The following is a 14,238-nucleotide window of genomic DNA, read 5'->3' as shown; positions in this document are numbered from 1 at the left end:
TACACAGCACTATTATCCTTTTATTATACAGCAGTTATATGTCTTTTATTTATCATTTGTGCACTATATTGTGGCATCATGGGTATGTATATGGCAGTGTTATTTTAGTACTATATGGTAATATTATATGGGTTACATAAGCAGTATTATGAGGACATTTAGGCGCTGCAAATGAACATTTCATTCGGGCAAGGAAAGACAGTATTGTGTGTGTGGGGTGTAAGGCAGTGTTACATGGGCAGTATATAATAGTATTATTTAGATAATGGCAGTATTTGGGTATACGATTTGGAAGTGGACGGTCTTTGTCACTTATAACGGATTGACTGATCTGAGTTCTGGTCACTTGCTATGCTATAAATGGTGACTGGATGGCACTGTACTCACATACATAATGGGCATCATGTGACTTTATACAACACTCCTGATTGGCTCTTTTTTTTCAAAATTCATCAAAAATGTTTCTAATACTTATGAGGGTCTTCTGCAGGAGTGTGTCCTATGAAGGGTTAATACTACCACCACTCACTCCTGGGGACAAGTAGGGTAGACGAGCCGTCAATCACGGTATAAGGGGCACTGGTGGGCTCTTTGTTCGGCCCTGAGCCTTGTGTTTGTATTGTGATCCCTGCTTCTCTTTAATGCCACTTTTTACAACCTCTGCTTTTACACCTATAGAAAAGCTATAGGATTACACATCTGTGCGCCCTGATACCGGAGCAGCAGAGCAAGATAACGCCCTGAGCCCGAGCCAAAGAAAGCAGCCCAGGACAAACCCTCAGTATTCCACCATTTTATTATGTTAGAAGGTAATCTCCTCTTATCTTGTGAAAACATGTCGGACAACATGTGGGATTACAAGCCTCGCTCTATACGCCGAGATACGGGCTAAGTGTGGAGGCTGTCCTCATGCCAAGTGCTGGCACAATGGCTGCTCATGTGCTCCTGCAGGTCAGGTGAGACCAAATACTAATCCTTACCCAGAATCCTACCGCTTTCTTCCTGAAGGTTCTCTTTTATTCCAGTGTGCTATATAGGACATACCATCCCTTTATATCCAGTGGAGGTTTGACTTGTGTAGCACCATGTTCCATCCTAAGTTTCACCCTCACAGCAACACTCCTGGACCCCGGGCTGTGCAGAGTACCACAGTCAGTCCCATTCACTTCAACAGGTACCTGCACAGCAGCACCCAGCCATCTACTGTAAAGGGGATGCAGCACTACACCAAAGCCAAGGCCCATTCACACTCATGATTGTGGGGGCCCTAGAGGGTGGACCCCACCAATCATACGGTGACGTCATATACCTACATTTTGTAGAGATAATTCCTTATATGAGACTTAAAGGAGAAGTACGGCAAAAATTTTTATTTAAGTATTGTATTGCCCCCCAAAAGTTATACAAATCACCAATATACACGGGAAATGCTGATAAAGTGTTTTTTTCTTCTGCACTTACTACTGTTTAAAGGCTTCACTTCTTTGATAACATGGTGATGTCACTTCCTGGATAACATGGTGATGTCACTTCCTGGATAACATGGTGATGTCACTTCCTGGATAACATGGTGATGTCACTTCTTTGATAACATGGTGATGTCACTTCCTGGATAACATGGTGATGTCACTTCCTGGATAACATGGTGATGTCACTTCCTGGATAACATGGGTGATGTCACGACCCGACTCCTAGAGCTGTGTGGGCTGTGGCTGCTGGAGAGGATGATGGCAGAGGGTCACTGAGGGACACAGGGCACTGGAGGGACACTGAGCATCCCTCTGACATCATCCTCTCCAGCAGCCACAGCCTGCACAGCTCTGGGAGTCGTGACATCACCATGTTATCTAGGAAGTGACATCACCACGTTATCCAGGAAGTGACATCACCACGTTATCCAGGAAGTGACATCACCACGTTATCCAGGAAGTGACATAACCATGTTATCTAGGAAGTGAAGCCTTGATGCAGTAGTAAGTGCAGGGAAAAAAGCACTTTATGTGCATTTTCAGTTAATAAGTGTATATTGTGGAATTTTAGAACTTTTGGGGGGCAATACAATACTTTAATAGGCGCCAGATTATCAAACGTTCTGCATTACTGAATGGCGGTGCACAAGTTATTGTCATTACACAATGAAGATAAATGGTTGCAGATATCCGCCATACAGTTTAGACAGCTGTCAACAAAACTTTCTTTTGGCCATAGGTTATCTCTGAATCCTCCATACACAGGCATGTTCAGCTCAGCTGAGCGTGCACATACTCTGAATAGGGAAAGGAGACAATGAAATGGATTGGGCACATGGAATCCAACAAGTCCAATAATTCTCTTCAGTAACATTATCTGTCTAGAAGGAGTTGGGAGGCGTCCATACACAGCAGATGTAGCGACTGACATTGGTTAACATGCCAGGCTCTGGTTGGGGGCCCCTGGTGGTCTTGTTTCCATGCATGTCAGATCATTTACCTATATATCTATTCAGGGTTAAGGTGTTTGTGTATATCACTCACCAATAGGGGCAAGTCATGAACCCACATTACCATTCTGGTAATACAACTCACCGCTCCAAGCATGATCCTAAAGATAAGCCAGCGATACGCCCAGATGACAATACCCGATGGGGGGGTTCGCTCCGGGACTCGAGACAAGGACCAGAATGGGCACAGGAAGATTCCCAAAAATCCTGTTTCCAGTAGCTGAGACTCCCATCCTACAAAGAAAAGACAAGATGATATCATAAAACCCTACTGTTTTTATAGGTCAGGAATGGGGAACCTGCTGCCCTCCAGATGTAGCAAAATGACAATTCCCATCATGCCTGGACAGCCAAAGCTTTAGCATGATGAGAATTGTAGTTTTGCCACGCTGAAGGGCCACAGGTTCTCCATCTCTGATATAGGTCCGATGGGATGAATGCACAGGTGAGGGCGGTGTTACATGCCGCCCCATAACGCTTGGTTCACTTTAACAGGATAATTCATAGGCAGGATGTGTAATATCTGAGGCCATAATCCTAATAATTATGGCTTCTAACTGATAATGTGCCAAAGCGATCCCGGACAATGGGAGTCATTGTTAGCGGGTCTCACTCTTATCTGGGACTGCAAAATATATATTCACTGCTGGATGACCTCATAAGATTCCCATGAAAGAATCCAATTTCAGCATGGAATAGGCCATACTGGCTGTGTGAACAAGCAATAACAGGTACTATGGTGGACCTCAGTATATGTATGGATGTGACACTGGTCATACACCTACAATAGCTATGGCTGAACGCTTGTTCCCTCACCACACATGTGCATGCTCAGCTTGGCTGAGAGTGTGTGCTTTCAATACAGAAAAGGAAGGAATCTGCAGTCCCGGAGAATAAATGATCGGCCATGTTGAAATTCAAAACGTTTGTTGCTATTTCCCCCTTAAACATACATCACCCGGCTGTATCTCATACATGTTAGATGTCGGACCTGTCCTTATAAAATCAGGGGCTCAGCCGACCTTAGTCTAATGTGTACAGAGCCATAATAGAGACCATTATAAGAGGCAGGTACTACTATTGAGGCAACATGACAGATACAGCCGCTAGGGGAACCATGACTATTATGGCTGGCCCAATACGTAAACACTGGACGGCCATATGAAATCAGGGGCTCGGCCACCTCAGTCCAACTGAGGTAGAGACGAAAATGGGGCCCTAAGGCAGGTACTACTATTGAGGCAACGTGACAGATATAGCCGCTAGGGGAACCATGGCGGCCATGACTATTATGGCTGGCCTAATACATAAACACTGGACGGCCCTAGTACAGGGCTCTTATATGGGGGCTGATATGACGGGATTAGAATTGTATGGCACCAGTATTTATAGGCTATTATTTTGGAAGTATAGGGCAGCATTATGTAGGGGCTGTATGGAACCATTATTAGTCACATGAAGAGGAAAGGCCCTGGTGTCCAGTGTTAATGGAGGAAGTTGGGTGACCCTTTTTTCATACTGGAGGTAAATTATAAGGCAGATACACTCATAACGTAACAGACACTATGGGGGAGATTTATGAAACATGGCGTAAAGTGAAACTGGCTCAGTTGCCCCTAGCAACCAATCAGATTCCACCTTTCCTTTTCCAAAGAGCCTGGGAGGAATGAAAGGTGGAATCTGATTGGTTGCTAGGGGCAACTGAGCCAGTTTCACTTTACACCATGTTTGATAAATCTCCCCCTAAAACTGTCTGGTTTTTAGACTGTATGGTTGCCCATAGCGACTAATCATCATGTAGCTTTCACTTTGTAATCTGTTGAAAAAGCTGCTCTGCGATTGGTTGACAGATTTCAGTTATGCCCCATTGGGTCTCAAAATTTCAACTGTCTAGTAGTAATCCTGCCCTGTTGCCCATAGCAACCAATCACAGCTCAGCTTTAATTTCTTAAACTGTTTCGGTGAAATGAAAGCTGAGCTCTAATTGGTTGCTTTGGGCAACAATAAGTTCTACTATTAGAAGGATTTAGATAACTGGGATTTAGTAGCTGGTAATGAGAAAAAACGTCGACCAATCACAGAGGATATTTTTGACAGTGAATGCTGAGCCGTCATTGGCTGCTAAGGGCAACAAAGAGAGATTTGCTTTTAGAATTTTTCATACATATCCCCCATTGTATTTTAAGGATTAACTATAAGGACCGAATATGGTCCAATACGGGGTTATTCAGGAAAAAATAAAAAACAGCTACTTTCTTGCAAAAAAAGCACCACATCTGTCCTCAGGTTGTGTGTGGTATTACAACTCAGCTCCATTAATTTCAATGTTTCTGAAAGCGGTCATGTTTTTCTAAGCCTGGATAACCCCCTTTAAGTCTTATACATTGTGAAGGGATTATTACACCCCCTTGAAGAGATGCCAGAGAGGAAGGGAATAAGTAAAGTTTACACAATGGAGAGTAAGAAAAACAATCTCATAGCTATAAAAGCAACGTATATAAAAATTATTACATAGAACGGAGGAGACTGGGAATATGGAAAAGTCTGCATTGTGGATAGACGTCTATACATAAAACCTCTCTGTTACTCTCTGTTATCAGCCATAAAACAGTCTCATCCTGACGCCATATATCCACCACCATATAAACACATTGGAGGCTATTTCCCTGGTTTATGCCGGGCAGGTTTTCATATGACACTGACCTTCCAATATGCAAACAGGGGATTTGCATTTTAGATTCCAGAAAAGTTGATAAGAAAGAAGCTGCTTTGAAAAGCAAAACACCCCTGGGCTGTATAACTGTGACCGGGGCCCCAGCCGTCACCCGGGGCCATTAACCCCTGAGGGCCACTTCCTATCTGACGGCTGGAGAACAGGGATTTGCATAGTAAACGTTATCTGCTGCGTCATCCGGATGACATATAAGAAATGCAGAATCACCACTGCACATATATCCATGTAAATGTTCTATGGTTAAACCCATCTGGTGGCTTTTTAGTGTAGATAGATAGATAGATAGATAGGAGATAGATGATAGATAGATAGATAGATAATAGATAGATAGATAAATAGATAGATAGATAGATAATAGATAGATAGATAATAGATAGATAGATAGATAGATAGATAGATAGATAGATAGATAGGAGATAGATAGATAGATAGATAGCAGATAGATAGGAGATAGATAGATAGATAGGAGATAGATAGATAGGAGATAGATAGGAGATAGATAGATAGGAGATAGAAACGAGCGCATAGGGGATAATGGCGGTCTGCTGTCGTAGCTCCTATTCCACGGAGCGACAGCTGCAGATCGTTGCTATCACAGTTGTTTGTTTTTTAACATGGTTGAAAGAAAAACGACTGCAACGATCAGCCGACATAAACGATGTTGGCTGATCGTTGCCTTCTATTACATGGAACGATTAACGGCAGTGACGGCCTTTAGGGCCCTATTCCACGGGTCAATTATCCTCCGGATAATCGTTAGATCGTTCAGAACTAAGCAATAATCATTCGGTTGAATAGCACTTAACGATTAAACGACGAACGAGAAATCGTTGATCGCTTAATAAGACCTGGATTTTTATCGTTGCTCGTTCGCAAATCGTTCGCATGGAATAAGACGTCATTCGTTCGCAGTAGCAAAGAACGCAATAGCGACGACAAGACGACCGCAAGAACGATCGTAAGTAAAGATGATCCTTCTGTGAACTTGAGTGAACGATTTCAGCTTGTTCGCAATAGCGGTCATTTAAAATCGTCTATCGTTACCAATTATCCGAAGGATAATCGTCCCGTGGAATAGGGCCCTTAGTTACTCAAGAGGATAACCTGATTTTGTATGACAACCACTTTGACTGCAAGGTCTTTTTTTTTTTTTTAGAACGTTTTCTCTTTGGGCAAAAAAAGCATCTGCTGTAGCAAAATATGGATGAAAAACATCAAGAACAAATTTAAAAAAAAATTGCAGAAAAAAAAATTAGACGTCTTAAACTTTTCTTTTCATGATCATTCTTTTGAGACTGAAACTCTGATCCGAATGGCACACATAGACATACTGTGACAGAATACACAGAACAAATAAAGACAAGTAAACTCTGCTACATCTGTACCAACTAACCTAAAAACCTGTACCATGTGAGAGGTTACTGATGGCCGGACAGATGTCCCTCAGGCGGCTCCTCTCAGTAACCAGTGTAATGTGTTTCCCACCAGACACTAGGAGACGCGGCTGTCCGCTCGGGCCATGGCTGCGCTGATCGCTCTGGGAAGTAAAGGGTCTGGGCTGTTGACCCACCTGCTACTATGTGCTGCAGTAACATGGCCGGCTATAGCCCTGGCAGCTGCATGGAGAGGCACAAAGGGCCCTATTGTGACTGCAGGAGCCGGGCCGAGGAGATATAAATAAGAGGATCTCCCGGCGCTGGATGGTGCTGCACCTCCCTGTCACCCCCATGTACTATTAACCCCCTCCCTGCTGGACTGTCACTCAATCTGATGCACCACTCCTTTCATCGACTTGGTGGCTCTTCCTTTGAACTGTGCTTTAATAAAGCTGAGGCCCATATTGGATAATAGATAGGCTGTACGGATAAGAGTATTGCCCCCACTACATGCCACCTCCAGGATCTTCCAGTACATGCCATTCTTAGACATTAATATAGAGTCGTTCACCCTCTGCAGGTAATAACAGGCTCCGCTCTTCTGGGAAGACTTTCTAGAACATTTTGGAGGTGTCTGTAGGGATTTCAGCCATTAGTGAGACCAGGCATTGATGTTGGGGAGAGGCCGGACTCATATGTTCCATTATAGTTCATCCCAAAGGTGTTAGATGGTGTGTAGATGGTCTGGAAGAAAATGACCGGGAGTCCAGACCTTAACACCATCTAACACCTTTGGGATAAACTATAATGGAGAATATGAGTCCGGCCTCTCCCCAACTTCAATGTCTGGTCTCACTAAAGGCTGAAATCCCTACAGACACCTCCAAAATGTTCTAGAAAGTCTTCCCAGTGACTTTTTGTATGAACCTCGCTGTTTTACTAGAACAGGAAAGAGACAAAGCCAAACTCTTCCCACAATGATGGAGGTGACAGTAGTCCACAATGTCTTACTGAGGTACAGGTATAATGAAGAGTTTATTTCCCCTCACTAGCACTAAGGAGCTGAGATGACTCCTGAGGAGCCCCCCATAGTTTTATCCCTCCTCCACCTAATGATCCGGCACAGTGCAGTCAGGCCGGTGACATTCTCCTGGCATCACCAAACCCAGACTCCACAATGAGATGCCAGACAGTGAAGTGTGATACATCACAACACACAACACGTCTCCTGTGCTCCAGAGTCCAGTGGCGGCTGTACACCCCTCCATCTAACGCCTGGCATTATATTTGGTGATGTAAGGCTTGCATGCAGCTGCTCAGCCATGGAGACCCCACTCCATGAAGCTCCTGGCGGGCACAGTCTATGTGTGCTGATACCAGATGAGGTTTGGTCTCCGCAGTCATTAAGTGTTGCCGACTTTTTTAATCTCTGGTGACCCTTGGTGACCCCGCTCTGTACTTTTTGGCTCAGTCACTACGGTTCCTGAACGCTTCCACTTCTCTATTATATCACTCACCGCTGATGGGGGGAGATCCAGGAGGGAAAAAAAAAAATCACAGGAACTACTATTACTATTACAGTATCAGGGATCTCTATACAATGACCCACTCTCACCAGTGGGAGTGTCGGTAAAGGCTATACATCTGTGGCAATTAGAATGAATGACAAAATCAATTATTAAGATCTGGGGTCCAAGAGTTTACTCCATATACTGTAGGCTGATACGATAGATGATATACCGTTTCCCCGAATAAAAGACAACCTCCGAAAAAAAGGCACCTGCCTCCTGCCGCCTTCAGCTCAAAAACATCTCCAGAATCAGATCTTGTCTCACCCGACTCCACAAATCTACTGGTACATGCGCTCATTATGTCCCGCTTGGATTACCGTAACATCCTCCTCTCTGGCCTTCCTCGCTTCCCTCCAGTCCACTAAACCACCTATCCCCTTTGCTGCCTCTGCCTCTTCCCTCTGCCAATCCCGTCACTGGCTCCCCATTGCCCAATGTATTAATTTTCGTGGGCAAGGTCCACTTTTCCCATGTACCAGTCTGCCATTTTTGATCTTGTAATGCTCCTCTTACCCCTGTCGCTTGTATAGCGCTCTGGAATTAAGGGCGTGTTATAAATAAGTAATAATAATGATAACAGAGGAGGATTTACAGGCTAGATTAAAATAAAGCATCCCCCTGAAAATAGGCAGCCCCAAACTGGTATCAGGGAGCTCTATACAACCACCCATTCTCACCCATGTCTGTAAAAGCGACTGCATTGGCCGCTGACGGATGCTAAACATCTCTAGCAATGGGACTGAATAGCAAATCTGAAGTAAATGATTATAGTGTACATAGATAGATAGATAGATAGATAGATAATTGATAGATAGATAATTGATAGATAGATAATTGATAGATAGATGATTGATAGATAATTGATTGATAGATAATTATAGATAGATGGATAGATAGATAGATAGAGTGAAGGAAAGTTTTTCTTGAATTTTTTCGGTTACGCACAATCTAAGCGCTGAAACTTTTCTAAGAGGAGAACCACTTTTCGTCAGTTCTCTGGGGTGTTGTGGGAATAGATCCCGGCTCTGAGTAGGTGCAGATGAATCAGGGAGAGGTTTTATCTCTATAATTACTCTTCTAATGGATTCCCGTGCCTCTCCCCTCCCCCGCTCTGATGAAGGCGGCTGTCACTCTGACAGATCGCTATCGGTGTAATGACTTGTCAGTAGGAGTGGGGTTATGACAGAGAGATAGCATTGTGCTACCTGCAGACCCCTGAGCTGCTCCGACGCTCCTGTACAGTCATCTGCTGCATGACCGCCAGGCGACAATGCTGAGGAATACAGATGTACACAGAGCGATCCACACACCAGCTGGAGATGGAGGCCTCACCTTTACTGAGAGATGTAACAAGGCACCCTACACTGAGCTGCTTCCACTAGAATGTACACCAGTTTCTGCTGTGAATTATAGTCAGTGTATTAGACCAGGGAAGACCTTGGCTACCTCCGCTAGATAGATAGATAGATAGATAGATAGATAGATAGATAGATAGATAGACAAACGGATTGTGAGTAGCACTGCCTAGAATAAGCTTGTAATGGGTGCCAGAGGGTCCAGACCATAGAGCCAATGTATAAAGCAAAGATGCCAGCAGCGCTCCCAGAGGTGACTTCAAAGGTGTAAGGATTTATTCCATAGGTGAAGTACAAAGTACAGAACAGCAATCAATAATGCTTATTGATTGCTGTGTTGCACTTTGTACTTCACTTATGGAATAAATCCTTACACGTTTCAAATTAACTCTGGGAGTGCTGCTGGCATCTTTGCTTTAGATAGATAGATGAATGATAGGTAGGAGATTAGATAGATAGATAGATAGATAGATAGATAGATAGATAGATAGATGTTCTCTCAGGCCTGTGTCTCTATAATTCCCCCCACAGGTGTGGTACTGGGGGCAGGTGGCTGTGCTCGGTGGGGTGCACTGGAGGGAAGCAGGACCTGTACACACTGGATAGTGATCACCCTGAGAACTGTTCTCAGCTTAGACAAGTCCCCCTGAACAACCTGTTGTCAGCTCTCAGTGACAGCGGCAGGACACATGGAGGCGGCTGAGAGCTGTCATGTCACAGGTGTAAAGCAGCTTGTAAATCCATTAGCAAATAATCCTACAGCACGGCTGCCCCACTGCTAAACCAACAAACCCTCACTTCCCTCCAAGGTCCTGAGCTGTGGATGCATCACAGGGAGGAGGCGTCACATATCACCATACACATAGCGGTGCACGTCTACCACAAGAGTGGTTATAGTGAGGGTCAGGCACAGTAGTAGTAGGGATCGCTTCCAGTGTAAGGTGCTGAATTTTTTTTGCAAAAAATTCGACACCGTAAATTGGGCTATATAACTGTAAAAAGTCGTCCATAAAAACAACACAATTAAATCCCATTCATGATAAGATGAGGGCTTGGGCGAACGCTAAGGTTTTTATTATCAGATGGCCACAAAAAATTTAGACTCTAAATGAAAAATTTGGGATTTGTTTAGTTTTTTTTTTTTTTGTTCAAAGCTCTTTAGAAACTCTAGACTCCCACCCACTCCCCCGACCCAGAGGAACAAAGCCAGAGCAACCCAAAGGCTGAAGTCAGTGGCTTTCATATTAAAGCCCACCTGGGTGCAGGAGGTTAGAGGTAGCCGGACCGGCCATTCTTTGTAGTGACAAATAAAAGGAGGCAGACTTCAGAAACGAGAAGCCATATCAATGGCAGAGGCAAATCTGTGGGCGTTCAATGTGGGGAAAGCCTTCATCTTACACAGCCAGACAAAGAGCGCTTCAGAGAGACGGCGGCGCTGAGAGAAAACTCCATATCATTTACCCAGAGGAAGTGTCCGCCACAGCAACATTCCCACAGTGGGCAAAGGAAATCTGCATCTCCTGGGGAATACGGCAACAATGGCGGATTTACCGGTGTCACTGCCGACTGTATGGTGGGGAATGGTACCCGGGTGTATAAAGAGACCATAAACGTCTCCACTTTATAATGGAGGAAAAGAAACGCAATGTATTGGCATCTGCTATAGAGGTTATATAGGAGGCAATGGGGGGGGGCAATGACTTCTTCTGAATGTACAATACTAGATACTAGTCTAAGGATCTGAGCAACAAGGGCTGAATACTGAGGTGTAGGTGATGGGGTCGGAACATCTCCACAGCGGCTAGTCTTGTGGAGTGTCGCCAATATGTGGTAGTTGGTACCAGCCATATTGTGCCCCAAGAAAGCACAACTGGTAGCCAGGGGCAAGATCATGGGAGCACAAAGCTCAATGATGTATGTGGGGGTGATTGGTTCTAATCCAATTGCACAGAAGGGCTGCTGTAAAGCTGTCCACCACAAAAGGGTCTGAAATGGGTATGTGAGCAACAGAACTGGAGCATAGAGCAATGGAAGAAGGTGTCTGGTCTGATGGGTCACGTCTTCCATCATGTGGATGCCAGGTGCGTGTGCGTCACTTACTTGGGGAGCAGATGGCACCTGGATGGAAAGATGACAAGATGGCGGGTGATGGGCAAGGTTCTGCAGGAGACCTTGTGTACTTGCATCATGCAGATGTTACTGCCACACTGGCCACCTAGCTAACCACTGTACACACCAGGCCCCCCCACCCCACCCCACACACACACACAGGGATATGGGGTCTGCACACCTTACAGGATGCTGATACCACAGGACACATCACAGGGATATGGGGTCCTCACACCTTACAGGATGCTGATACCACAGGAGACATCACAGGGATATGGGGTCCTCACACCTTACAGGATGCTGATACCACAGGAGACATCACAGGGATATGGGGTCCTCACACCTTACAGGATGCTGATACCACAGGAGACATCACAGGGATATGGGGTTCTCACACCTTACAGGATGCTGATACCACAGGAGACATCACAGGGATATGGGGTCCGCACCTCACACCTTACAGGATGCTGATACCACAGGAGACATCACAGGGATATGGGGTCCGCACCTCACACCTTACAGGATGCTGATACCACAGGGGACATCACAGGGATATGGGGTCCTCACACCTTACAGGATGCTGATACCACAGGAGACATCACAGGAATATGGGGTCCTCACACCTTACAGGATGCTGATACCACAGGAGACATCACAGGGATATGGGGTCCTCACACCTTACAGGATGCTGATACCACAGGAGACATCACAGGGATATGTGGTCCTCACACCTTACAGGATGCTGATACCACAGGAGACATCACAGGGATATGGGGTCCTCACACCTTACAGGATGCTGATACTACAGCGGACGTCATATGGATAGGGGGGTCAGTACACAATAGTAGGCAGGTGGATTTATTGTTATGGCCAATCTTTGTCTCATCACGGACTACCCTATACATCAACCTATATAACAAACCTGCTCAGATGTGGACTCCAGAACTGGGTCCAGTAGGGGTGCTGACGGCTTCCGCATATGGTGATTTAGTCACAGTCACTCAGGTTTCATAGAAATTCATAGAATTCAGCTCCGAACTGACATGACAGACATGATGGCAACTTTAACATGATGGAGATTGTGAAGGTTACTTATACAGCCATATAATGTAGCCACAGCACTAATGGCTGATAACTCTCCGCAGCATGACAATCCGGGCCCTGTGGCTGTAATGTTTTGCATATTGCTCTCCATAGCCGTATTAAAGTGTGTGTGTGTGTGGGGGGGGGGGGGATAGAGAGGAAGTGACCCCTGTGACCGCCACACCCACCGCACTGACCCCTCGGCCTGCTCGGCTTTTGTCATGGTACTTTTTAAAGTCCTGTCGCCGTGACAACCAAACTTCCTCCCCGCAGATGGCTTAAATCCATACAGGTGCCACGGGGCCAGGCTGAAAGAAAACGCTGTGGTAATGGCCTCTCTCGGCCTAATGGAGCTGCAATGGAGAAGAACATGCTTCCCTTCAGCGGAAATTGGACCTAGCAACACGGGGCCATTTAGTCTTGATATATTCAGAATATTTAGCATATTCTCTGCTTCGGGGCATTGCAAATTAACATTTCTCAGTACTCGCAGTTCCTGCTCTTGAAATGCAGAGCAGCTTTCTGAAGTCAGACGTTAACCTCGAGGTGGACGAGCCGCGTGGGCACCGTGCCAGCTTCACACTATGGATCTCGCCGGTTGTGAGAGTAACGATACACGTGCCAAGAGGGAGAAAGAAAGGGGGGGGGGGACACATTTATAGAAAAAAATTATTGTATTTTATTCCTTTTACTATCGCTTTTATGTGTCAATACAGTATTGGTGTCAATTTATACTATAGTTTACCATTGCTAACCAGAATCAGTTCTCAATTTTTTTTATTAAAAAAAAAAAAAAAAAAATATATAATATATATATATATATATATATATATATATATATATATAATATATATTTTTTTTAATTAGAATAGGTCTTTGTATTCCTTGATGTATACCTCCAGTGAAAGGCTGACACTCTCTATATACACTTTCCACCAATCATAAAACATACATACTGTATTTCTTTGTGTGGAATATTGCCGCTATGCTATATGCTATCCCAGACCATATAAATAAGTATATATCTGACAGAGCCCAAATAGGCATACTTTATCAACCATCTGTAAATGGAGCCCATATATGTGTAATGTGATGTGAATGTTATGTGTATGTGCACTGCTAGAGAAAATATACAGAACTAGGCAAGATGTTGGGATAAGGAATTAATAAGAAGGTGCCCCCCTTCCCCATTCAGAGCCCTCATGTATAAGCGGGTTGGCTCTGAGGTGCAATGCATGCTGGGAACTGTAGTTTCCCGGTCGACGCCATCTTGGATACAGATTGGCTTTTAGAAAAATCATGTAACTCGGGAATGTCTGCAACTAGAAAGATGGGAGATGGCTCAAAATACTCTGGGAGACTTGGTGAGTAAGACCAGCAACTGCAACCGATCTCTGTAGCCTGCTTAGTAGCATTGAGCGAATTTGCCAAATTGCTTAGGTTCTGAAACGTTCTTCACACCTAAACACTCTGCACTAGACACCTTATGGCTGGAGAAGTTGGATGCCCCCCAAGGGCTGCCAGAAAAATA

At 44.7% G+C, this 14,238-nt stretch overlaps 1 protein-coding gene across 2 annotated transcripts in view; it reads right to left on the bottom strand.

Annotated features, from left to right (window-relative positions):
• The window catches only part of LMF1 (lipase maturation factor 1), a 192,355-nt gene that overhangs the window by 148,064 nt on the left and 30,053 nt on the right, over positions 1-14,238 (bottom strand). The window contains exons 1-2 of one of the 2 annotated variants that reach the window (XM_069982139.1): positions 12,547-12,579; positions 2,565-2,713 (exon numbers count right to left, since the gene is read on the bottom strand). In XM_069982139.1, the coding sequence (XP_069838240.1) occupies positions 2,565-2,576 (12 nt within the window). In that variant the 5' untranslated portion in view covers positions 2,577-2,713; positions 12,547-12,579. Of the gene's footprint in view, positions 1-2,564; positions 2,714-12,546; positions 12,580-14,238 lie in introns of those variants that run through there. The other variant, XM_069982140.1, reaches the window with a different exon arrangement.

The sequence above is a fragment of the Dendropsophus ebraccatus genome, chromosome 9 (assembly GCF_027789765.1).
Source record: "Dendropsophus ebraccatus isolate aDenEbr1 chromosome 9, aDenEbr1.pat, whole genome shotgun sequence".
Taxonomy (NCBI): Eukaryota; Metazoa; Chordata; class Amphibia; order Anura; family Hylidae; genus Dendropsophus; species Dendropsophus ebraccatus.
This window is presented reverse-complemented; position numbering and strand designations above follow the sequence as displayed.